The sequence below is a fragment of the Lepisosteus oculatus genome, chromosome 8 (assembly GCF_040954835.1).
Source record: "Lepisosteus oculatus isolate fLepOcu1 chromosome 8, fLepOcu1.hap2, whole genome shotgun sequence".
NCBI lineage: Eukaryota > Metazoa > Chordata > Actinopteri > Semionotiformes > Lepisosteidae > Lepisosteus > Lepisosteus oculatus.
This window is the reverse complement of record NC_090703.1, coordinates 35,277,966-35,304,985: the sequence shown is the minus strand read 5'-3', so window position 1 is coordinate 35,304,985 and position 27,020 is coordinate 35,277,966. Positions and strand designations below refer to the sequence as shown.

Sequence of the window (27,020 nt, the reverse complement as noted above, 5' to 3'; positions counted from 1 at the left end):
TATATGAGAACATTTTTTAGATTTTATTTGCATACCTCATTTTTCCAAGAAAGAACATTGCATAAATTTATAATGAAACATGTATTTGAAATTAGGTTAATGTTTTGAATAAGCGCTATATATATTCCATTTCCTATAATAAGCACATGCATTAATGGAAAAAGCACGTAGTTTTGAAATTTCAAGTGCCATTAGAAAAAGCACACCATATTGTCAATCACTGCTGTTTGGAAAAAAATAGATCATTAAAGTGAGAAAAGTCAAACCTGGCATGGTTTGTAAATTCAATTGCCAGGTCTAATAGAACTAAACACAACAGTCATAAAAATTCAGAGAAATTACATTTAGTCAAAAATGTATAAAAAATGAATACAGAATAACATAATTGGAGTGTGCCTTAATTTAAAACCAAAAATGCTATGATCCAAAAAACTTAGAACAATTACAAAATATACAAGAGATCCCTTATTAGGATGAGAAATTGTTAACACGTGTCTTGGCTAGATTTCAATCAGAGCTTGCACAATTGGAGCAATCCAACACTCCCCCTTAATTTAACTGTGGCAATTTCTCTTTTCTACCTTGTCTGCTGGATAGTGAAGTTACCCCCCCAATTTCCCACCAATGTAAAAAATCTAACAATACTAGCTAGAGGGAACACCCATGAAAATGTAAAACACACAGGAGCTAAAGAGTTTCAGACTGCAGGTTGAGATTGTATTACTGCGTGAATGACTTATAAAAAGTGCCAAAGGTCTTAACAGCCTGCATCATAAGCATTAGAAAACTATACTCAAGAGCCATTGATAATCTACTTTGAGCTGTATTTTAAGACTTTTCTTCCCGTTAAACTACTCAATTACTACTCAGACATCTACTATAGTCACTCTCGTGTAGCTTTGGATACTTGTTCTGCTAGAATGTGTTTTTTTGCCAAGCCTTTAGCTGAATGAAGCAGGTGTTCTTGTATTATTTTTACCCAAAGGACACATCTGAAGAAGGCTCCACAGACATAATGTTCTCTTTTCAGCATTGAATAAACCTTGCTGACACAGCTACCTACTTGAAATTCTTTATATGCTTTGCTCACAGTTGTGATAGCTAATGGGGTCAATGATGTTCCCTTAAGCATTTAGAAAACGATGAACTCAAGTGTCAAGCTTAGTATTAAAAAAAGTAACAGGTGATGTACGGGACAAAAGTAATGGAAATGTGTGTGATAGCTTCCTGCACCCTTCCTTTACATAGTCACATGCTGGTGTCTTAAAAACACTTCAATAATATGGCCTTATTAGGTCTGTAATCTTTACCCCATTATTTGAGAAATTGCCCAGTGCCAACATCCTTTACACCACAAATGTTAAATATGATCTTTTATTAAACGGTACTAGGAGGTCTCAATGAATAAACAGCATTCAGATTAGTAAGTTAAACACAAAGACAAAAATTGAAATATTTGAAGACAAAATGTATTTACAGACTAGCTATTTACATTTACTTCAAGTACTCTGGGTATTGCTAGACTTGTCATCTTGTGCACTTCAGCACCTGTAATATTGAAACACAGATCTCTCGACATCGATGGGAAACCAATGTCCCTCTTTCAAAAGCTTGATTTGACAAAGAAGTACATTGTTTTTAAAATAAAAAAACATAATTAAAAGAAAATCTAATAAAACAGTTAGAATTATACTTTATTTTTTAATAACAAAAGACGACAAACTATAAAAACTACAACACAGAGCTACCCCCCATGGGGCCCACAAACCAGTAGAGTACAGGCTGGGGTGCAAAGGAGACGAAGGCTTTCAAAACTCCTCTCGAATTGGTGTGCAACCTGAGAAGAAACTGCTGTTGGTGCTAAGAACCCGTTTCTTTTTCTTCAGGATGCTGGCCGTGCTCCTATCAACGTCATCCTCCTCCCCGGCAGGAGGCTTCCTCTCCAGCTTCAAGTTTGGCACAAGTTGACCCATGTCGCCAATCTCCATGAGTACCTGCAGCAACACAGGACAATCTCTGAGCCTTGTGCTCAAAAAACTTTCATGAGTGATGTCTTAACTGACCCAAAAACTTTTTCAAACTCTTCATCTTAGCTTCCTAGCTCCTTCACATGAAAATTAGGTATATGTAATTTTAATCAAATATAACATGAGGAAATTCTCAGGCTACCTTCTTAGTTGGTGTGATAGATGGGGGTCTGAAAAAGGTGGAGTCTCCAGGGCTAATGGCTGTTGGATCCTGTGGTCTGAAGGATGATTCAGAATCCCTAGAAGTGTCTTCTTTTTCAGTAGTGTCCTTTACAAAAACAGTACATTCACAGATTATAATACATTTTTGGCAAAAAAAGACTTAACTTCAGTGTACAACGAAAACAGTAATGCTCGTTTTCCTTAAGGCACAATGAATATAAGCACTTACTCTGACATTTAGCAGCCTTATAACCTATGATACATGTAGTTATCCACGCAAGACTATGGAATGACAGCAAAGATTTTTAAAGTACATACGTAAGTCATAAATTGAAAATAAATGAAATCGTCATGACCGTAACAGAGACTGAATTCAAATTATAAATGAGTCTACTGTATATAAATATACATACATATACATGTGTTGCTGCTGGAAGCTTGATGTTTTTAAAGAAAATCCCATCAATGAGTACACTTACATTGCCTGTTGGAGCCGTCTCCATGTTTCGGCACTTTTGAGGATCACACTGGCAGTTCTCGCCGCAGTTCACCTGTCCTTTCCGGCAGCCACACAGTTTGTTCCCACAGCGTCCCTTACAGGAGCACTACACAAGAGGCACATTTTGCAAACAAGGTCAGAAGTCTGCTTCATTTGACATGCCTTTACATGTTCAGCTGGGTAGCTGCATCAGCATGCATAAGCTGAAAAGGCATAAGTAATAAGTTTATTCAATGCTGAAAAAAAGAAGAAAGAAAACACAACGTTTCGGCCGTGGAGCCTTCTCACCTGAGCTCATACCTGAAGAAAGCTCCACAGCCGAAATGTTGTGTTTTCTTTCTTCTTTTTTTCAGCATGGAATAAACCTATTACTTATGCCTTTACATGGTAGAGCAGCTTTGTCACCAGAACCATTAAATGTATCACAGCAGCTTTCTTTCTACTAGAAAGTAACATGTAGCTCAATAATCCCGATACCAGTTCTTTAAATACTTGGAATCTGCCTTTTTAAAATTTTAAACCACTCCATCTCTTTCCACCTGCCTATTTATTCGATACAAAGAATTTTGCGTATTCATTCAAATGACTTTGGGGGGAAAAAAAATCCATTTTAATTGTGCCTGTTCAGCTTAACATGACACTAAAAAATAGAAAATTAACAGATGGTGCTGCCACTTGTTTTTGACAAGTCCCTTCCAAGAAATTTTATAACTTAATAACCATTAAACCAACACAGCACCAGACTGCTATCTCACCCCTCCATTTTTCTTGATGTTTTTGGTGGGCAGTTTCTCTGGGACCCACTCATCATTTTCATCTCCCTCAGAATCAGAGAAGGTGACCAGGTCTTCCAGATTCACAGGAGGAGCCAACGTGGCAGCCTTTGCTGTAGTGAACCGCCGAACCTTGGGCTACAGGAGAAAAAAAGATTTACAGTGCTTTTTAAAAGGCAGGTGGAACACTACAGAACAAGAACACTGCATGCTCTACCCACATTTAGGGATCAAGGAGCAGTAATAATTCTCCATACAACAAAATCTTAACACGATTTTTGATACATTTTTGTATGACATGGCTTGACAGAAAAAAAACAACTTTCAAATTGTATAAGTAGGGATGCTCAATGATTGAAGCTAATTGGGCAATAAATCAAAATGAGTTTCGGCAAATCATACCTTAGGAGGGACATACTCAAAGGAAGAGTCTGGGGACTGATCTGCCACTGTCAACTTGCTTGTCATTTTCTTGCCGCTGGTTACCTGCAGCAGGGCAAATTTCTGTGGATCACAAGACAAAAGAAAAGCAAAATAAACTTAAATTAAAGATGAAAGAAATAAGACACAACTTAACTCACCTTACTGTGCTTCTAATACATTGGATTCTGCTAAGATTTGGTGTTGACTTAACACTTAAAGGTTAGATTAATACTGACTGAGTAAAGATGACAGGGGACCAGATCAGGTTATTTAAAGGCTTCCCAAAGACCCAAGACTGATTGGACTTAGTCTAAACATAGTTAACAACACTTAATAGCCATGCAACATCCCTTCCATAGGCCACACCTGCTTGTAAAGTTCATTCTCCTCCATGAGCTTCTGATTCATTTCACTGAGCTCCTTCATTTTCTCAATCTCTTCCTCCTATAGTAAACAAACCAAAAATAAACCATTCTGCAAATTAAAACATTTTCTGCAAATCTGCAAATGAGTGTGATATTGAATATCAATAAAGTTTAAGGCACAAGTCCAGAAAAGCATTTTGTATCTGCAAACTGGATCTATTAACAAATCCAGCTTAAAGAGGAAACTCTCCTGTAGAAAAAACATGAATCCATAACCATAATCCAGAATGTGACTAAAGGACAACATTTTTAAAAATCTGGTTTAATCTTTCAGGACCATTTTTTTTCAATACACACTGCAGGTGCCCCTTGTAATATTAACTTCATTTTTAATTGGCACACAGAAGACCACCAAATTGAGCAATCTTGGCTTGACAGAAAAAAACTCACCTGAAATTTTAACCGCTGGAGCAGCTCCTTCTCTCTAGCAGACTCTTCCTCTTTCTCCTCTGCAACTTTTGACTTATTTTGTAATTGGCTAAGCAGATAAAGAACCTGGGACAAAAGAAGGGAATCACTCGGGTTCATGCAGTAGCAATGCATCAATAAAGGCTTATGATTTTCATCTAAACAATTTTAATTAAAAAACAATTCTATATGTTCAAACACTTGTTGTATGTCAACCCCAATTTTTATTCAAATAAACGGTAGAAATTGGATAGCTAGAAAACGCAATTAAATCAGCAAACAAAAATGCTTTGCATTCATTTTACCTTTCATTGAATGCAACATATACCAGATTGGATGTTTCTGTTTCAATTAATGGAATTTCAAAACCAATTAAACAAAAACACGGTTTTTAAAACTTATATTTACTAAATAAAATGTTTACCCCAAACAGAATAAAACAGCTTTTTAAGAATCATGAGTTTCAAAATCAAAAAGTAGTGTCAGGTTTGATAATTGTGCTTACTAGTTTGATAATCAAAAGAATCTTTAACCTAGTCAAGGCCTCAACCCATTAACTAGCATAAGACTTATTGCAGTGTGATAAAGCACAGCTAGCATTTGCAAAGCTCATTTTGAAATCCAGTTAAGAACCGACAAGCTTACTTTCTCCTGATGAGCCTGCTCCAGCTCTATTAAATGGCTCTGGTGCTCCATTTGCATATCAGACATTACTTTCCTCTCATCACAGAGAGCTCTCTGGAGGTCTGTGTAGTTGGTCTTCTCTTGCTTCAGATCACTATCCAGCTTTGAAGTGCTCACTTTGGCTGAAACAAGCTGCAGAGAGAAAATCCAGTCTTCATTACAAAGACAAGCAAAGACATACATACAAATTGCAGGAAGACCTTTTAATGGCCAAGTCATGAATTTTAACCTTATGTACTGTATACCATTATTGATATTGATCCTTATGTAACATCAGGTATATTATAAGTACTCAGGCCAATGGGCTTGTCTTGTGTAAATCACCCATGACTTTGTAATTTATTTGCCCTGGGTATCGATGCATTTTGGAGTAAGATAAGACACAAGCACAGACATGTAAAATTTTTAAAATACTTTTTTGCTTTAGGGTGCTTGCTGTTTTTCCATAGACAAATTCAAAACCTTTTCCAGGAAGATTTTTATATTTTAAAGATACATTTATAACTTTTGTCTTTCTGTTAAACATGGGCATGCTTAGTTGACATTTTTCTAGTGACTAATTGCCCATTTAAGGAATAAAATATCAAATTATTAATAAACACAGAATGAAAATCTAAATTTGTTTTTCCATCAGTTTACCATCTGCTGCTTTTCCCAGAAAACAAGCAGAACAGAGTGTAAGAAAAACTCCCTTTGGCTCAGATATTGTGGGTAATGGTGCATAATATTACAATTTATCAATGCATACACAAGTTGATGTAGAATACTATTTGCGCAGACATACCGTTTCTTACTTTATTACTGAAATCTTTTACTTGCAAATTTGCAACATTAATAACAGCCTGAGCTGTGTGACTGTTTACAGAAACTATGTCAGAATTTTGTGCCACAGTTCTATAATTTGCTCCACTTAAAGGCTAAGATGTCTTTTATCATGATCTGATAGAAGACTATAGCTATAGATTGCATATTACATTGTGATTTTGGATGACAAATTTCAATGACAGGTTTTCTAATTCACTCATGTTCCTAGCTATGGCTAAATATATATTCCCAGATATCTATGCGAAACGAGATTGCTAAATTTTTTCCTATTGGACAAAATTATCCAGGTCATTTTGACATTTCTTCCTGTTAGGTAGCATTACTTTTTCGCCATTGTTACGCTGGTTGTCTTGGCTGAGCCACGTTCTCATACCCAGCCTATTGCTGTCTCAAATGAATAATAGCTCAATGTTTTTCAGGTAGCCAATTTCTGAAGCACAGGTCATGTGTATTTTTTAACACCGATATATTTTTGTGTAGTGAACTTCATTTGATCAGCATTATTTTGATACCAAGATTTGCAAACTCATTCCAAACATTTCCAGGCCTGGAAATCACTCATGTTTAATTCTATACCTTTCCAGACCTGCACAAGCATCCTATGCTTATGTATAGCTGTAGAAAAATGTAATCACATTTTGTGAGGTTAACTTTACAGTAGCTTGTGGGGTTGAGAAGCTGAAGACACTGCTCTCCCCTCACCCTCTCCTCATTTCTTTGCAATTCCCAGTTTATGCAAAAAGTATAACCTTTGTTTTCCAGCCAAAAAACTGGGGTATAATTCACTGTAGAAGGATGGAAATATGGCACAGATTTAACTGCGTAACCCTTTTTGCTGTGAAAAAAGGAAGCGGTCTATAGCCTCACCTCTCCCATCAGGAATTTGAGGGCACACTTGGCCTCCAGTATAGTGGTAATCGTCTCCCAGCGCTGCTTTACTCTCTCCTCATGGTCTGCGTCAAGCACCTTCTGCTGCAAGTCAGCAATCTGTGCACTCCTGAGAGGTTTAAAGAGATGATAGTTGCAATTCGGGACATAGACCTATAACATGTTGTCTTGTTTCTCTATCTTTTCCCTCAGTTGTGCAGGCACATTGTTGAATCTTACCTGAGCGCCATCTCTGTCTCCAGGTTTTCAACTTGCTTCCCAAGAGAGGCCTCCAGTTCGCCCTGGTTCGCCAACTCGGCTGTTGTAAAAGTACGTCGCTGCAGGAAAAACAAACATCAGTACAACCGCCACCATCTGTCTTCAAGCACTGTGCACTCTGTGCATAAGGGACTCATGGACTTTACACATGTACATCATTTAGGTTATACAAATTGGAGTGCAAATTCTTGAACAGGACCAGAATCAAAGACTTGACAGATTCAGAAATAGTCAAACTAAGCAAGAATACATGCACCAATCTTAAAAACATTTGTCTTCAAAGTCTAGTGAAACGAAAATGATATACAAGCCTGAGCACATTGCATCAAAGGAGAGCCACTTACCCGGACTTTGGCAGCTGGACGTTCCCCTGCCTCCATCTGCTGTTTAAGTTGAGAGATCTCCTCGGCCAAGATCTTCCTGTCCTCCAGCAGGTCACGGAGATGGCGGCGGGCCTCCTCCGTGCTCACCAGCACCTCCACCTCGTTCTGAAGCCAGCTCTGTCACAAAAGGTCATAGCCGGTAGTGTCGGAGCCAGACAATACTATTCTACACTGTCAGCTGTATTTTGAAAGTTGGGAAGCATACAATGCTAAACTGAAGCATTTAAAGAGAATTTATTCAAAATACTTTACATGTCCAAAGCAATATGAAAGCCCTTCTTTATGTATTTTTATAACATCTTGTTCTTATGCTTTATCTACTGCCATGAGCACAGCTAGTACACATTCTAAATATTCCCTTCCTACAATGTAGCGTTTATGAAGCTAATTGAGCCATGTTAGACATAAATAAGAGTTTGTGCTGCTCACCACATATATTATTTCTGTATCATGCAATAATTCCTGGATAGCAATTTCCAGTCTCAAAAAACCTATGCTTGGCCTTTCTTAAGGGTTTAGCTTTGAAAATTACCTTCACTCTACCGGCCATTCCCTCCATTCCCCGGTTTTGATTCTCTTTTCGTTTCTCTGCAGCCTCACTCCTCTTCAGCAGGGCATCCTTCAGGCGTTTGTTTGCTGCAGCTGCCTAAACCCGAAGGACAGCAACAATGATCAAAAACAAAACACTTATAACAGGCAGCTAGTATAGCCTAGCCTAGAAACTAGTATAGCCTCAACCAATGTTAAAGAACCCTGTAGAACAGTAGTTCCTTAAATTTCATTTTTCCCCAGGTTTTTACATTTGTTTTTACAGGTAAATGTAAAAAGAACAGTTCTTAAACATATTTAATAAATTTGTAGATTAAGAAATTTCTTATTATTCTCTGCAATATTTAAGGAGTTCATACTGAAAAATCCACAAAACCTTCAAAAGTTAAGCAGAGCAAACTTGCATAAAAAGAGCACCACTAAAGAATTGTAAAGTAACTTAAAGTTGTGTCTTCTAGTGGGCTGCGTTAGGTGAGGGAACAAGGTATCTATTCGCAAATAACTGTTGTAACCATGTGACCAAAATATGAAACCATGGTGCAGGGAAGTCCTGGGTAGCTCAACTGGTAGAGGCACTGGTCAGGGAGCAAGTTAATCTCTATGATCCAGGCATTGTGGGTTCAAGCCTGGGTCACTTCAAACAGGTGGAGTTCGAAGCACAATCAGCTGAGCACCACCAGGGGAAGGTTTGGGATTAGTCTACCAGGGCTTTGTTGGCTGTCTGCAACAAACAAACTCCTGTAATGTCCTGGATGCTTGTGGCTTTTTGGCATGGTAGCTTATGTGTTAAAATGGGCAGGTCAGAGGAGCCCGATTTAAAAATAACAGAACTGGCTATTTGATACTAGTGTTTATAAGACAAAATAAGTGGTGATTATAAATAAGAATGATTAATATTCACAACTTTGTTTAGTATTTTATGACTTATGATGGCAACAAACTCAAAGTTATCAGGAAAATGACAAAGCTTTGCAGCAGCAGCACCAACATTTAAGTAGATTAACATATAAGATGTAAAGATCTATATATTTAAGTGAATTTCAGCACACTCATGCAGGAGTACACAAAACTCTCACCTCCTCCGTCTTGCGCCTTAAAACACTGGCTTGTTTCTGAAAGTCTCTCTCCAGCTTTAGCATCTCATACTGCCTTTTGCGGTCCTGCAGAGAGAATCAAAATATAAAGGACAAAAATCAAACACTTCCAAATGTTCAAAATATTTGAGAATAAACACCTCTAAAAATAAGAAAAGCTAGTTTTCTTCCTCAATAAGAGAAAAAAATGGAATACTGGAAAACTGAGTTGCTTTTATTTCTCTGGACATGACTTTCATAGACAATGAAGCATTAATTCAGCAAAAATAAGAATACCAGGGGAAATCTTGCATTTTAGTAGACAACCTGAAATATTTATGTACAGAAACCAGGATGCAATTAGATATCTAGATCAGAGTAGGAATTCCTCAGCCTCACCTTCTCCTTAAGCTGCATCACTTCCTTATCTTTCTTCTGCTTCCACTGGCGGAACTTCTCAGAATCCTCCTTCATCTGTCTCATGAGCTGGACTCTTTGAGCTTTCATTGCCTGCAGAGAATCAAAGGTTTTACGTCTTTACACAGAGATTGGTGGCATTCCGAACTGGAATATTCTCCTTCTGGAAATGATGTTCAGGGATCGTCTGCAGAGTCTTATATAGCATAATAGTAGATGCGCCTGTGGCTGGAAGGTTGCCGGTTCATATCCCGCGGCTGGCAAAGGAATCCTACTCTGTTGGGTCCCTGAGCAAGGCCCTTAACCCCAACTGCACCAGGGGCGCCGTATAAATGTCTGACCCTGTGCTCTGACCCCAAGCTTCTCTCTCAAGGAGAGCAAGTTGTGGTATGCAAAAAGACAAATTCCTAATACAAGAAATTGTATATGGCCAATAAAGTGATCTTGTCTCTAAATCCTGAACTTGTACTGCATTAGTACAGTTATTAGATTCTATAGTTAATGAAGCCCAAAAGGGATTCACAGAAAACAGTTGTGCAATAGGTAACTATACATCTTGAAAACTTTTTTTTTAATCTGTTTACTCAGACTTCTAAGAAGTCGGTCTTCACTGCCTAGGTAAATGGTTTGATATCAGGGCAGCCTTGTTCTTCCACAGCAGCCCTTCAGGGCTGTGTGCTGTGTCTCATCCTGCATTCTTTACACTCAGCTCTAGAAGCCCTCTTAAGGGGAAGAAACAGCATGAAGTTTAGCTGTTGTCACTGTCAGTCTCCCCCAAGGCCTCAACACTAATCATGTACCCGTGCTGGACTATTTTACTGAATAGTGTATTAACGCCTTCCTTCAACTTAATGTGTAGCAAACCAAAGATATAATCATTGATTACAGAAAGCAACCACCAGCTGCAAAACAAATTGAAGAGTAATAAATTGAAATTGTCAAGTTACAAATATCCTGGCACTATTGTACATTACAAGTTTTGAGGAAAAATCATATAACATATGTGAAAAAAAAACTAAGAGCAATTGATCTTCTTGAGATAACCGCACTCTTTTAATGTGTGTAAGACAATGATGACTATTCTATAGAACTTTTATTGAACCTGATCTAACAACTACTATGGTAGCCTAGTTTAAAGACGCAATAAAGACAGACAAGTGTGTGTTACCTGGATCTCTTGGTTTAGTTTCGCCACATTGCGCACAGAAGACTCTTTGAGCTTCAGCAGCTTGGACTGTTCCAGTAGCTGCTTCTTCAAGTCAGACAGCTGGCTTTCCAGCTCTTGCAGCCGCTTCCTGCGCTGCTCGCTGAGCCTAGAGGAGACATTTCCTCAGTGTCAAAAAATTTTATGGCAACCCCTATCACACTCATTAGTTACAAGTCATCATCAACGACTCTGTACTAGCAGATAAATGAACTCCAAACTACTACATTTTACCAGACAGAACAAGAGTTCCATTTTAAATACTTCAAAAAAGAGCAAAAAGAAAAACTCAAATTTCTGGTCTTCCTACAACATGAATTACATGGAACAACATATACAAAATAAGACAGAAGTGACTTTCGATTGCTGCTTTTTAAATAATGGAAAGAATAAGCTCAGCTTGAGTCATATTCCTAGCTTATCTCGGCAACATCCAAGAACAGTATTAAGTATATTGTTCATTTTCACTTTAGCTTCACTGGTGTGCTTTTGTTTTGTTGATGAACCTTAAGACTCACTTGGCTTGGTTAGTGTCCTTTTTTGCAGAATGGAGAGCCAGAATGAGATCCTCTTTTTCCTTTTGCAAAAATCCAACATCAGCCTGGAGGGACTTTATGTTTTCCTGTGAAATGTCCCATGCACAAAAGATGCATATTAGAAAGAAAATACTCCATTCATTTTGACAAGCAAAGCACTTTCTTGTAGCAATAAGAGTTAAATCATTTACTGCATTACTTTTAGAGGCACCAACATATCTTCATTTGCGGGATGTATGCCACCATCAAGCCAAACATTTTGGACAAATGACAAATGGACATTTTGCTCACACCTGAAGACTCCACGGCTGAAATGTTGTTTTTTTTCTTCTCTTTTCAGCATGAAATAAACCTATTACTTGTTCCGTTTTGGACAAAATAGTGATTCCGCAGAAAGCAATGTTAAATGTTTATTTTAGCCCTCTTGGAGTTAAAAACAGATTTGTTTAACAAAGAATAAGTTGTTTGGTCACATGATTGACCAACGACATTTTCAGACAAAGCATGAGAAGCATTTCAAGTATGAGGCGAACAAGGCTGAGTCAATCAAGTGGGCCACAGCAACAAAAAATATATAACTTTATATATGAGATTTTCTCAGTTGTTTGGATGTTCAATGGTTTATCACATCACCAGAATAATGGACAGATCTTTGTCTGCTATATCAGTGAAGAAACAAGTGAAATGGCACCAAATTTGAGCTTAAAGAATTTTGTGAAGCTGGACCACACTGAACAGTACTTGCAATACTGTGACTCAAAAGGAATTTGACAAGAACTTTGCTGCCTAAAATCCAAGCACAGCAAAGCAGTTAATCATTTTGATGAAAATTGCCGTGCAACCAATGTTTCTGGTGGAATGTGCATCTAAAAGAGCTCACACTCTGTCTGCAAGGAGTGAACAATATCGGTGTGGGTCATTAAAACAAGGAAGGTATTTCTTGCAAAACTTGGCAGATTTGTTCTTGGGACACTGACACCTTGACTTTTTGCTATTTCCAACATCATGAAAAACTACCAAATATCGCACATACAGTGCCTTGCGAAAGTATTCGGCCCCCTTGAACTTTTCAACCTTTTGCCACATTTCAGGCTTCAAACATAAAGATATAAATTTTTTATTTTATGTGAAGAATCACCAACAAGTGGGACACAATTGTGAAGTGGAACGAAATCTATTGGATTTTTGAAACTTTTTTAACTAATAAAAAAATGAAAAGTGGGGCGTGCAAAATTATTCGGCCCCTTTACTTTCAGTGCAGCAAACTCACTCCAGAAGTTCAGCGAGGATCTCTGAATGATCCAATGTTGTCCTAAATGACTGATGGTGATAAATAGAATCCACCTGTGTGTAATCAAGTCTCTGTATAAATGCACCTGCTCTGTGATAGTCTCAAGGTTCTGTTGAAAGCGCAGAGAGCATCATGAAGACCAAGGAACACACCAGGCAGGTCCGTAATACTGTTGTGGAGAAGTTTAAAGCCGGATTTGGATACAAAAAGATTTCCCAAGCTTCAAACATCCCAAGGAGCACTGTGCAAGCGATCATCTTGAAATGGAAGGAGTATCAGACCACTGCAAATCTACCAAGACCTGGCCGTCCCTCTAAACTTTCAGCTCAGACAAGGAGAAGACTGATCAGAGATGCAGCCAAGAGGCCCATGATCACTCTGGATGAACTGCAGAGAACTACAGCTGAGGTGGGAGAGTCTGTCCATAGGACAACAATCAGTCTTACACTGCACAAATCTGGCCTTTATGGAAGAGTGGCAAGAAGAAAGCCATTTCTCAAAGATATCCATAAAAAGTCTCGTCTAAAGTTTGCCACAAGCCACCTGGGAGACACCCCAAACATGTGGAAGAAGGTGCTCTGGTCAGATGAAACCAAAATCGAACTTTTTGGCCACAATGCAAAACGATATGTTTGGCGTAAAAGCAACACAGCTCATCACCCTCAACACACCATCCCCACTGTCAAACATGGTGGTGGCAGCATCATGGTTTGGGCCTGCTTTTCTTCAGCAGGGACAGGGAAGATGGTTAAAATTGAGGGGAAGATGGATGCAGCCAAATACAGGACCATTCTGGATGAAAACCTGTTGGAGTCTGCAAAAGACCTGAAACTGGGACGGAGATTTATCTTCCAACAAGACAATGATCCCAAACATACAGCAAAATCTACAAAGGAATGGTTCACAAATAAACGTATCCAGGTGTTTGAATGGCCAAGTCAAAGTCCAGACCTGAATCCAATCGAGAATCTGTGGAAAGAGCTGAAAACTGCTGTTCACAAACGCTCTCCATCCAACCTCACTGAGCTCGAGCTGTTTTGCAAGGAAGAATGGGCAAGAATTTCAGTCTCTCGATGTGCAAAACTGATAGAGACATACCCCAAGCGACTTGCAGCTGTAATCGCAGCAAAAGGTGGCTCTACAAAGTATTAACGCAAGGGGGCCGAATAATTTTGCACGCCCCACTTTTCATTTTTTTTATTAGTTAAAAAAGTTTCAAAAATCCAATAGATTTCGTTCCACTTCACAATTGTGTCCCACTTGTTGGTGATTCTTCACATAAAATAAAAAATTTATATCTTTATGTTTGAAGCCTGAAATGTGGCAAAAGGTTGAAAAGTTCAAGGGGGCCGAATACTTTCGCAAGGCACTGTAGTGTTGCAAGAACATTCTTTAGAATGTTTTGGCCCAATGGTTTCCTGCCTGATTAAACCACTTTTTTTATACCAGTGACATTTGACAGGTTTGATGGATGTAAAGGATTTTGAAATGCAGCTAATTAAATTACAATTCTCAGACTTATGGACCTCATAGTTAAGGGTGAACTCAGCAGTGAAATACAATGGCAAGGATTAAACTCAATGGTAAGATATACTGTAGATCTTCAAGTTTCAATTTTATATATTTTAATATTACATACTTTGAATTAAACTATGTAGGATTATTATTGATATAACAATGCATCAATACCACACAGATCCATAAACAGAAATGAATAAGTTCGCTTTTAGCACACCCAGTCAGAGAGGTTGCCAACCCCTGCCACAGACTAAGAATTTTAAATATCAGTCTCCTCCACAAAAACACTGTGCCTCAAGGTCATTAATCCCATGTATAGATAACTATATATATATTTTTTTTAAAAAATCAGCATTTGAAAACTGAAGCAAGTGCATTGTGAAGCTTCCAGTTTTTTCCTTATGTTTTCTTCACTTAACTTGAAATTACATAGTTTTAAGTCTTCAAAATTCTAAGCAGAAAAAATAAAACAATCTACTTAGACATCTTTTAATCTTAAATTATTTAATTCTGTTCCCTTTAATCAATCCTCATAACTCATCTCATTAAGCCTTGGTATAAGTGTTGTTGCTCTTTTCTGGACTTTCTGTAAGCCTTTGTAACCTTTTTTTTGTCAAACAGAACCAAAATAGATGAAGTATTTGAAATGTGGTCTAGGAAACTGTACACTTAGCATAAACCCTATTGGCTTGTCTACTAATTTGGCATTCACCCAAACATTAATTATTTATGTTATTACAATTTTGCCCAGAGCTATTTTCATTTTCATTCATAATGAAAAAAGTTTTATTTTTAATATTTGTGAATCCCAGCTGTCACACTAGCATTGGATCTTAACAGCAGTTAAGTCAAAGTCAATTTTTCTGATTGACTGACATCACCATGCTAGGTTCCTACCTGGTATTCGGTCTGGATAGGCTCCAGGTGGCTGTCATTCTGGCACATTTTCTTGACAAAGGCCTCCTTCAGAGCTAGCACTTTGTTCAGCTCAATCAACTCCTTCGACATCTGTGCCTGTCGCAGGGCATGTTGGGTTGTGAAAGCTTCAGATGAACGTTTATCATCTGCTTTTTGGATCTGAAAATTCAAAAATGAATAAAATGTATTTGCTTTGATGTCTACAAAAAACAATAAGATACACAAACAAGCAGACGCAGCTTTTACAGACAATTTCTTTATGAAATACATAACTTTGTTTTATCCTTTTAGTGCCCTTATTTGAAAATACAGTGGAAAAAAAAATGGTTTGAGTACGTTCAAATAAGCGAGAAAATGTATGTCAACCCAATTGGAAAAGTATTCCAGACTAAGTTTTTCAGTACCTTAGAATTCACTCAAAACACAGAAAATGCCAATATGCTGTTTACAGTGACATGATTAATTAAATATGACGACTTAGACACTATGAAAAGCAAAAATTGTTGACAAACAAACGTGAACAACCAACCTAAGCCTTCATCTTGGGAAAATGTTAAAATTGAAGTTTGTCTTAGTTTTGTGACCCTATCCCTCTGTCAGTTCTTGCAGTAGAAAAATGTAATCTAATCTTTCTGTAAGAGCAAAGTCCAGAAAGAAAGCAGCCAAGTGCATCCCAGTCTGTAGTCAGCCTTGTAAAAAAGTTTTTGGCTGCACTGTACATACAACCTCATGCCTAAAAATTGTGCCACTAAGCCTTACACTGCTCCTTCTCAGATTAATGATTATCAGTCACACCTAACTTACATTAATGACACACACCCAAACGACAAATCACAGGACACACTCAATATATGCATGTAGGTAGAGCGTACACCATGCATGCTTAAGTAACAGAAAGGGGCAGGAGTGATCTTTATCTGGAACTGTTAGTAGGGTGTTGCATACCATTCCAAGAGCAATTTAAAAATATAATATACATTATTTTAGAAAAGCAGAGCATGGCCTCAGGCTGCATATTAAAAACCAGGACTAAAGATAACTTGTAAAGGATTAATATCAGAAGAGAGAAGAAAGCCAGAGAAATGAAATAGAATAGACCCCTTGTGGTGATTTTAGAAACAATCACATCAGCCACAGGGGAAGTGTAAAGTTGTGTCCCTTCCCCATGTCTACTAGAAGTTCAAAAGGCCGAGAGGAATCTTAAATTCATATAATGGGAAAAATCCAACAAAATCAAAACAAATCAGTAAAGGTTTAAGAAAATTTGGAGGGGTTGTGAAGAAAGCAGTTTACATCTCAGCAAATGTACAACAAGTTAGCAAATGAGTTGGTATCTAAGTAGCTCTCAACCTGACAAATCAAGAGTGAGATTTAGGATTAAGTAAGACCAAGTCACCATCCGGAACTGCGGCTATTAACCCTTTCAAATTAAACTTTATAGAAATAATTTGTTCTAGGTTCTTTAGTGATAATTAAATAGGAATCACGGTATCTTAAATTTTAACCACTACATAATACAACCTGTAATGAAAACCTAATCAAATCACTGTAATTGATTTATAGATCTAAACCTATAAATTTAACACTCAGTTTTCACAATAATTTATTTCCTGTTATTAACATTTTAACAATAGCCCTTTTAATTTTGAAAAAAGTTTTAAATTTAGTTCAGTAGTACTACTCAAAAATGTACAAAACACAACTTAAACAAATTCTGTTAATCTTTTATCTTAAGTATTAAGCAGAAAATACAACACAAACAAATTTAACTTATAATGAGCTGCTGACTATAGATGTACTCACTGATGTTGAGCAATCAGTGGGACTTTTGCTCTGAGCCTCTTCTGAAGGACCTTGTTTTTCATTTTCAGATGGGGAGGAACACTCCTGAGTGGCAATAGCCTCAATTGAAGCTGCTATCCCGGCACTTTCATCCTGGAAAGACGCCAACATCATTATTAGTGAGATATCACAAAGCAAGACAAAAGTGAAAAACATGCAGGCCCTGTGAGCAGACTTAAACATTACCCCACACAAGCAGAGAGAGTTGTTCTCTCTATTAACTGGGCAAGGTGTGAAACAGTTTAGTAGACTGATTCTCTGGACAGGACCATTATGATTTATAGAAAATCTATTTAAATGTATGTAAATATACATATATCAATTGAGAATTTACATATTGTATGCCTTTTTCGTACTGCAAGGAAAAACAAAGCATTTATGCACAACACTTAAGAATACAATCTGTTCCAGCCTTTTTCAGAACAAAAAAAATTAAAGCACCTAAAATATGGCACAACTTTGTAGCCATATGGGTTTTGTATTTATGAGAATCCCTTTAAGGCTCAGTTGCAAAAGGACATAGCGGAGTTATTCTGGTTTCTAGACAACTGAAGGCAGAGCACAGAAATACTGCTTTAAAAATAAACAGGGCTGAGAATTCTGAGCACAATAGCACTATGGATTTAAAAGTTCTTTAAAGCACAATTAACATCATCATCAAAGGGACTATAGTGCGCTACAACATACTGCTAATTTCATGTCAGATACTGACAGGCTTTCGCTGCAAAAAAGCAGTGTGAAGTTTGATTTGCATCTACTACAAAGTTGCCAATAAAATGATTCAAAATGATGATAAAGGCTTTTTTGTCTAGTCCATTAATTATAGATTCACATGTAAAATGCTATTTCCTCATTTCGAGCAAACACGAAGTCATGCATATTTTACCTTCCCACATTTGCCCTTACCTGCAGCTGTGCAATGACCTGCTGAAGACTGCGAATCACCTCAATATTCTCTTTGAGTTCCTGATCCTCCAGGGTTTCTACTACCCTCTGCAGGTCAATTTTACAACTTAAGCAGAAAGAAGCAGCTTATGTTAGTATAATACAATTTCACATAAAATAAGGTAAAGTACATCTTATGTGCTCATTAGCATCTAATCTGATTACACCAATGTAAATCAATATTCCAACTAAACTAGATAACAAGGCAAGCAAAAATAAGATTCTTGTCAAATTCCCAGTCTCATCGCAGTGTTCCAGAGATTTTAATACATAATTCCATATTATCCACCCTTGAAGGTCTGTATCTGGGATGATCAAACAGACTTAGGCTCTATACTTACGCAGCATGCTGCCTAAGCTCCTCTAGCTTGGCTTGCAGTTTCTCGTTTGCATGTTCCGTCTATAGGAAAGAGTTAAATTAAATCCCAATTAATCAAATTAGTTCACACGGGACTCCTCACAACAGTACAACTAAAGGATTCTCAAGTTACATTTTCTATTAGTGTTAAGAAGTGGTCGGTTCTGGACCAAAAATCGCAGGTTCAAATTCCAGGCAAGTCTGGGTCGTCACAATATGAAAAAACAGTTCCTGTAAAGTACCCAGCTGTATAAACAGGTGTAAATGTAAGTTACTTTGGATAAAAGCAGCAGCCATATAACATTTACTGTAAGTACGTGAAAGCGACAGGTCATAAAAAAACTTCATGTGATTATACTTGACATAATTCAAAATGGCCAATTAACTAGTTTTAACCAATTGATGTATTTCAACATTTACTATAGCACTTATGTGCAGATTTACAGACTAGAGTAAAATTGTACATTTAAACATCTCCTCATTATAGTGCAAAACAAGTAAAGAGAGTCAGGCAACTATCATGATTACTGAATAAAGAGCAGAATAAAAGCTTTATTATCCAACCATTTACTAACCAGAGGGCCTTTCTCTATTAGGCAACACAAAACCACTTTTTACTATCCAGGAAAATTCCAGCTTGCATCCTGTGTCTGCATCAGTAGCTTAGACACAGTGCTTAATGTCTAGATACTTTGGCTAGTTTTATGGTCAAATAGAATTAAAAAACAAACCAACACTAGTAATTAAGATATATGAAGTTCTAGGTTACATAACTGCAATGCCTTTTAAATTAGTTTTATTAAAGTACTAGACACCACACTGTAGTAAGTTGTATGTATAGATGTAAGTACAGTCGTGTGGAAGGTTAGAATTATTAATAAGAAAACAGTCAGACATTTCTGTTAGTCAAGTTTTAAGTATCTGCCAACTACTACCCATGCCAAAAAAATAGTAAAGCTTTTACTTTAAATATCTTCAAGACTTACCTGTTCCCTAGGGAAATTAAAGCAATACCATTTCATGGGATTCTTTACACCAAGCTGCTTGGACAGATTCTTATTTGCAGCTCTGATGGTAAGGAGTTATCTTTATCAAAACATTCACACATTCCTACAAATACATCACACCGCATATCTGAAGAATTCAAATCTTAAATGTGACAGTATTTGTTCCATATTGATAACTACAGTGAAAATGCGGAATACTGGAAGATGCCTCACCATAATGATTCTTTCAAACATCTGAGCTGTCTGCCCCACGGTCTCACTCAGCTCTCGGCTCAGTTTGTTGTTTTCTTCTTGCAAACAGCGGTTCTTCTCCAATATTTCTTTCACGTTCCCTGCTGGTTCTGGTCTGGAAGTGGGGAAAGGACAGAGGGGACACTGAGCTCACAGCTGCACATAGGAGATATGAAATAATTGACTACATAAAGTCTGTGTTCTTACTTCAGAATTCTATCAATCCTACTGATGTGCCAAAGTCCCAATTATAGACATTTTATGAATAATCTAAAAGGAAAATAAAAGATATGCTGGAACACAAGCTTAATATGGTTGTTACACATGCCACTGTTGGCAGAGGCGAAGGCAATGTCATTCTAATACGGAAAGAAGTACCTTGAAAATCAAGATGGCATCAGTAATGTCTCTAATTCCAATATGTTTACAGGAAGAGGTGTGAGGGTAGAACTCAAACGAGTATTCATTTTAGGACAAACTCTTGAATGCTCACAACTGGAAACCATTATTCTTACCCACTAAGCACTGGTGCAACTCCTCCACGTGCATGAAGTAGCATCACTTGCAGTTCTTGGACCTAAAGGAAGATCAGTCACACGTTAAAGCATTTAACATTCAATTATACCTTCAACTGAGGGGAATAACTTCCAGAAATTTAAGAATCAAATTCTTAAAATTTAAGAATACTTATTTTTCTTTCTTCAATAACAATTACATATTGGAACATAAGTCTACTAATGACTCTGTAATGTGGTTATTTGTCCAGAGTCATGCAATGCATATATTGCTTTGAAATATACCATTTCTTTTATCCAGTAAAAGGCAAAGTAATTATAACGGCAAACATTCATGCTATCCAAGTGCTGATTAAAGGGCACTCAATCAGTAACCTCAATACTGGAGTCAGAGCTCCTACCTGCTGTTTAAGATGCTGCAGCTCAGCAGCTCTTGGATCAATATTGACAATTGGCTTGTTCTTGATCTTCCGTGCACGGTCTGCATACCGCAGGGTGTTTATCGTCTCCTCCATATTCGAATCAGCTGGGCTCACGCATGCTATCATCAGAGTGTGGCTATTTCCACCCAAAGAGTCTAGAAATTTCACAATTGAGGCACATTTTTGTGTGTGTGTGGGGGGGAGGAGGGGGGAATCCCAAAAACGTTGTGAAAACAGTTTTACTTCAGTAATAGTTACTTTAGCAGGACAACTGTATAACTGTGCTCCAAAAAGTAATTTTATATTTTAATGCATACTTTAAGTACAGTCAGTGTAATAGGACAGTCAGTACAATCCCACACTCAAGAGTAAAACAGATAAGGTTTTCAACTCCTATATTTAAAAAATAATTCAGTACATGATGATAAATTTTACAAAAGGGAATGTTTAAGTTATATATATATATTTTAATAAAGTATCGCAAATAGGCACCTACCCTGTAAAAGCCGGGTTAGCTTGGAGTCTCTGTAGGGGACAAAGCTTCCCTTCTTACTTTCATCTCCAAGGGCACTGATCACATTCCCCAATGACAGCAAACCCCGGTTAATATTGATTCCTGAAACAAAGAGCGCCATTAAGCAATGCCAATCGAGTGCTTAAAGAACACCCATCTCTCAGCCGCGCTCTCCATTTAATCCCCCATTGAAACAGAAACCTACCCTCCTTCAGGCGATCCCCTTCGGCTTTCGTTTTCTTTTGTCTCTCGGAGCCAGCCAAATCCACCAGGTGCAACTTAGATGTGATGGAATCACTTCTAGAAGAGTGAGAGAGAAAAATACCATCACTGCCAAACTCAAATTACTTCCAAACAGCTAAAACTAAAATATCTTTGGCCTGGAAAGTAATTTATGAAATCAGCTTAGGTCCTAGGAAGATTCTGGAGCTCCCAAATCAGACAAAAAAAGGGCAAAAAAAAATGCTCTACCACAATGGAGAACACAACCTTGTGAATAACATTACCATTCACCTATTATTATTTTTATTCCTGAATAATGTTGAGCTCATACTAGATAAAAAGAAAAGAATGGATACTTTTAAAAGCCAGCAGCCATATCACCCTGAAACTCACAACTGATAACCCACTGAAGCTCAGCAGGTGTGAGCCTGGCCAGTACCTGGATGGGAGAAGCCCTGGGAAAAACTAGGGTTGCTGCTGGAAGACGTGTTAGTGGGGCCAGCGGGGGGTGCTCATCCTGTGGACTGAGTGGGTCTTAATACCCCAGTATAGTGACGGGGACATTATACTGTAAAAAGGCGTCATCCTTCGGATGAGATAAAACTGAGGTCCTGACTCTAAAAATGCCAGGGCATTTCTTGAAACGAGGAGGGGGGTTACCCTGGAGTCCTGGCTAAATTTCCCCCTGGCCTTTACCAATGATGGCCTTAATAATCCCCATCTATGAATAGGCTTCATCATTCTGTTCTCCCCAATGAGAACTGATGTGTTGTGAGCGCACTGGCGCACTATGGCTGCCGTTGCATCATCCAGGTGGATGCTGCACATCGGTGGTGGTGGTGGTGGTGGTGGAGGGGAGTCCCCATTACCTGTAAAGCACTTTGAGTGGAGTGTCCAGAAAAGCACTATATATGTGTTAGGAATTATTAAACGTTTATGAAATGTTGAGCTAGGGCCATGATCTCTTTCCCTTACTTGTCCGATTTCTTCTGCTGATGTACAGTGATGGTGAAAATGGCGTGGGAGCGAGACGAAGCAGAGTTCATGGCAGTGGAGGCAACCGTGCGAGCAGCGTTTCCGTGCTCCAGACAACCCACCATCTCCAGGGCACTGAAAACTTCCTTCTCTGTTAGCCCCACAATCTAAAGAATGGAAAAATCAAAGATGCCACTTTTTTTAAAAGAAAAACAGCATCAATTAGTAACATGCACAGGCAATGTAGAGCCCCCTTTTCTTCAAAAATGATAAATATATTTAGTAAGATAGCTACTAAATGCTGTTAACAGTTTTCTCCAAAAACTTACAGCATGATGTATTATAACACTGCTTTGACTCCTGATATTCACTGATCATAAAGCTTCCATACACCCCAAAATAAAAAGGGACAAAGACTTAACACCTACACAAGAAAACCTAAAGTAATCGCATACTGTAGTACAATACTTTTATTTTTAGCGTTACTTCTTAAAAAGCATAAGCTTCCATAAGCAGGGGTTCACCTTTATTCCTTCTTTAGGATCCTCTCGGATGCTTATGGTAGGTTTTTCTTTGGAATTACAAAGCAGGTCCAGAATTTCCTCATTATAGATCTAAAATACCAGGAGATAAAACACTTAATAACAGTATCGCAGATAATCTTACAGTGCAACACAATACATCTCACAAAGTTCTTTCATTTTGCAGCTTTGATACAGTTTTTGTAAGATCTCAATGTATTAGTAACAGAACAAGTAAGGAGCAAATTATTTCCTTTTCCCTATGAACCCTGTATAACTATGGGTTGCAGAACAATGTTGTGCAATGTTGAATTATTATTCCCATAATTCACAAACAGGTAACATCTCCAAAATAACTAAACAAATCTATAAAGACCTTAAGACTGTCAGGGGGTCAAACAGACAAGATAGACACAAGCCACAGAAAAATAAAGTACAGCTACCATCAACATCTGACATCATCCTCAAAGCCAATGGCAGAATAAAAAAAGTCTTATTGTTCACAAATGTTATACAAGGATCATGTGACTAAAAACAAAGTATTTGTTGATTTAAGGCAATTGTAATGACAGGTCTTTCATCAATAACTGGCAGCATCTGGCAAACAAAAAAAATGTGCTTAGTCTGATCTAGAGATATTCAATTTACGTATCCAGAAAACACTGTTGAAATACAAATTAAACTGGCACTGTGTTTAAAAATGTGGTTTAGGAACAAGACAGACAATTGCCCATCTCACCTCAAGGTAGGAGACACTAAGGACGAACTCACTGCCCTGTCTCTTTTCCTTCTCCTGGAAGATCCTCTTGATGACTCTTGGTATGACTCCCACTGTGGGCTCGTTCTCCTGGGCTGAGGTGTATGTGCCTCCCATGGAGAAAGTCTTCCCAGACCCTGTCTGCCCATATGCCAGCACTGTGGCGTTATAACCTGAAGGGAACATAAGTTTTTTTTTTTAAGGCTCTCGCAAATGGTACCAACAAATACCCTCAAAAGCACACAACATTTCTAAAGCTAGTTTACACACACAGTGCAGATATAAAGGAATTTTCAAAACCTACTCTGGACGGAATACGGATTTATTAATAATGTTTTTCATTTTAAACTTCCAACAGAGTACCATTTTGCCTGGCATATTAAGAATGCGTAAAAAAATAAAACAATTGTAAGTAAAATAATAACCACGCTTTCTATACTGTATAAGACAAATGACAAGAATGCAGTTGAATAATTTCTATTATCACTGTGTCCTAATACTTTGCTCCGGTAGCACAGCAAAACCATTACTGGCATTTCTACAAAACCATTTACCTTTGAACAGACCAGTCAAAAGAGGGGATACGGTAGCATTGAAGACCTCTTCTTGTTCCGTAACGGGGTCAAAAACATAGTCATATGTGAATGCCTTGTCATTACCAACAATCACCTAAATGAAAAAGGAAGGAAAGAATAAGTGCTTATAGTACCACATCGTAAACACTGCATAACCGTTCCCACTTCCCGAAATTATTTTGCTGCAATGGCTGCATCTTTTTCTACAATTTGTTTTTCAGACTTCAGAGCAAAAAAGCACATAAATAAGAAATAAGAGCAAAAATTTAGATATGTATAAAAAAACTAATTTAAAAAGACCTGGTTGTGGCCACTGGGAAAGGTGCACCTATGGCACCTTATTATAAATGAGAAATTTCTTAATTCAACCAGAGTTGAAGTATGAAATTTGTGCAAAAAGACAATGTGCGAGATTCAGCTATGACCTGGAATTAACGTTCATTCTCTTATGAAGGGCGCCAAAGGATCTTGAACAATCAAGATGTTAGGACTTTGTTTTTAAGGTTTAATTGGAAGGATGGCAACTCCAGAGGCAGAGGTGCCCAGCTTTAGTTCTGGTGGATCACTCATCCGGTTTTAGCCTGAGATCTTTTAAGATCAGTTAGATTTGGCAATAACTCTGTACCAATTTCCAAGTTTCAGAACTGTCCTCATTCAGGTGCAGTACCTGAAATGAAACCAACAGGAGATTTGCAGGAGAAAAAAAAGCTAATTGTGGGTGTTCTATACATTGCAATTCCCCCCTGCAATATGGGAATATACATCATACATTGGTCATGTATTAAAAGCCAGATGGTTAGAAATAATGAGATGAGGAGAGACTGCTTAATGGGTTTTTTTATGCTTAAGTTGTTGGAAATAGTATCTTTGGAGTACAGTACAGTACTTTTGAACCTGAGTGCAGAAAAGTTTAAAAAGCATGCAGATCATTCTGTCATTTAACAGTTTGAATGAGATTTACAGCACAACTAGAACAGAAAAACAGCAGACAGCTGTCACCCAAGACAGATGTTGGGAACCATTGTCGTTCAGTATGCTTAGACTCCACCAGAGGCATTGGCTTTTGGAAATTCTGGGCCCCAGAAAAGGGTGTCACCTATTACAGCGGAGGTCAACTTACAGCATCAACATGTTTTTTTCTTATTACCATCCTGACCAAATACCAAAAGCTCAATTTTTTTCCCCTAGTGGAAATCATGAACAATGTTTTAGAAGAAAACCACAATCTGTACAAATGTATTCTGAAGAGTCATAAGCGCTACCCTAAATCATTTACAGTACCTCAACTGTCTCTCCACTTGACATTTACCAGAGGGGCAGTCAATTTTCCACAAGGTGCAAGTTAGATATATTGAAACATATTTTAGAATTTTTAATTCATAAACCTACCTGGGGTTCTCCAGGCACAAAGGTGAGGCAGGACTGGCAGCCCTCATTAATTTCCTTGGAAACCAACGGCCGACAGCGCAGCGCCACCCGCACAAGGATGACCTTCTCATCTTCTCTTGTCATTCTGGAGCCCATGTGGAGCAGCAACAAGAACAAGTTATTTTTACTTCAGTTTACAATCTTTATTTTGAAATAACTGTGACTGCACAGACTGAAAGGTGAAAAGCAGTGTCACCAGACACTAAAACATTTACAAAATGTCATTCAACGTCTGGCTAACTGGTTACTTCCACTGATTAAAGGCTAAAGTATTAAGGTCGGGTATAATAATGGCAAAGTTTTCATTAAGGCACTTTAAGTGGCTTTAACGAATTAAAAGAAAAACGTGTCTTTTTCAAAGAACGTGCGCACATGATATCTCTATTGAAGAAGCGAACAAGGTGCGTAAAACGCAGGGCATTTTGACACTACCCAAAAGAAGTACATCTGGACCTGAAGTCATCTGGAACAGAACAACACTTAACACATTTGCAACTAGAAGACAGTTTTTTTTAAGATTTCATTGCAATGTAAAATAATATCTACTGTACGCGTAAAACCTGATGTTTAATAACAGACACTTGATAGGACCATGCATTACACTGCTGCATAACAAATAATGGCCTCACGCGGAAACGCCTGTATTTATGCCCCAGACATTCAAGCAAATGATGCAGCTTGTTTTAGATTCGTTGTCATTAGTCGTTTTAGATTAGTAATCCAATGGTGAGATTATCGTCTTTCTAAGACGCATTTTAAATGCATTACGTGCTTTCTGTCGTACAAGAAGAAAAAAGCATATCTATAGTCTTCCCATAAAAGCAATCAGGCGCTGCAGGCCTTAGTGCTTTTGAGATCTCAGCTGACTCAGTGACAAGGAAACGGTAAAAACAAGCGTGGAAAAAAAAAACTATAAAGTTATTATTTCTTCCCCAACAGAGCATTACTGCAAATACGGATCCACAAAATAAGCACTGTCGAGTTACACAAAAAAAATTAGTACAAATGTCAGATGTGATGTTCTTTTGTTTCTATACCCTGCGCCTTAACACGTCTCAAACTATCAACTTTAAACTATTCAAGCTTCGAAACATCTTTTTTTTCCAGGTTACTTCAGTCTAAAATGTAGAGCTATATGTTCATTAAAATTCTGTTCGATTTGATAGATATTCCAGCATCTTTCCTTTCCGGAGTTTTACCTTACCTCCTCTACTTTAAACTTTGCCCTGCCAAAAGAGATCTTTTTTTAAAACGCAGCCCGGTCTTTGATGTTCCCTTCCCGAAAACTCTTCAGACCGTCCATAAAAAGACCATCAAAAATGATTCTCCTGAAACATCTAGAGACAAGCACCTGGAATGAATACCTTTGCTAAAAAGATTGTTATTCTTTATTCCCTAAATCCCGTACGCTCCTGTATAATAGACTTCAACCGCCCGCCACTTTCAA

The 27,020-nt window shown here is 37.8% G+C and overlaps 1 protein-coding gene across 1 annotated transcript; it reads right to left on the bottom strand.

Annotated features, from left to right (window-relative positions):
• Positions 1-382: 382 nt before the first annotated feature.
• Positions 383-27,020, bottom strand: kif4 (kinesin family member 4). The gene is made up of 31 exons (XM_015351058.2): positions 26,778-27,020; positions 25,535-25,658; positions 24,125-24,239; positions 23,553-23,743; positions 22,817-22,906; positions 22,293-22,459; positions 21,301-21,395; positions 21,078-21,197; positions 20,561-20,736; positions 20,160-20,221; positions 19,627-19,759; positions 18,390-18,448; positions 18,010-18,115; positions 17,065-17,196; positions 15,241-15,420; positions 11,517-11,620; positions 10,963-11,107; positions 9,777-9,887; positions 9,381-9,464; positions 8,288-8,401; positions 7,717-7,872; positions 7,334-7,431; positions 7,094-7,223; positions 5,363-5,533; positions 4,700-4,804; positions 4,251-4,328; positions 3,864-3,965; positions 3,444-3,599; positions 2,669-2,794; positions 2,170-2,295; positions 383-1,994 (listed from the first exon to the last, which is right to left on the bottom strand). The coding sequence occupies exons 2-31, from the start codon at positions 25,655-25,657 to the stop codon at positions 1,809-1,811; spliced, it is 3,741 nt and encodes a 1,246-aa protein (XP_015206544.2). The 5' UTR covers position 25,658; positions 26,778-27,020; the 3' UTR covers positions 383-1,808.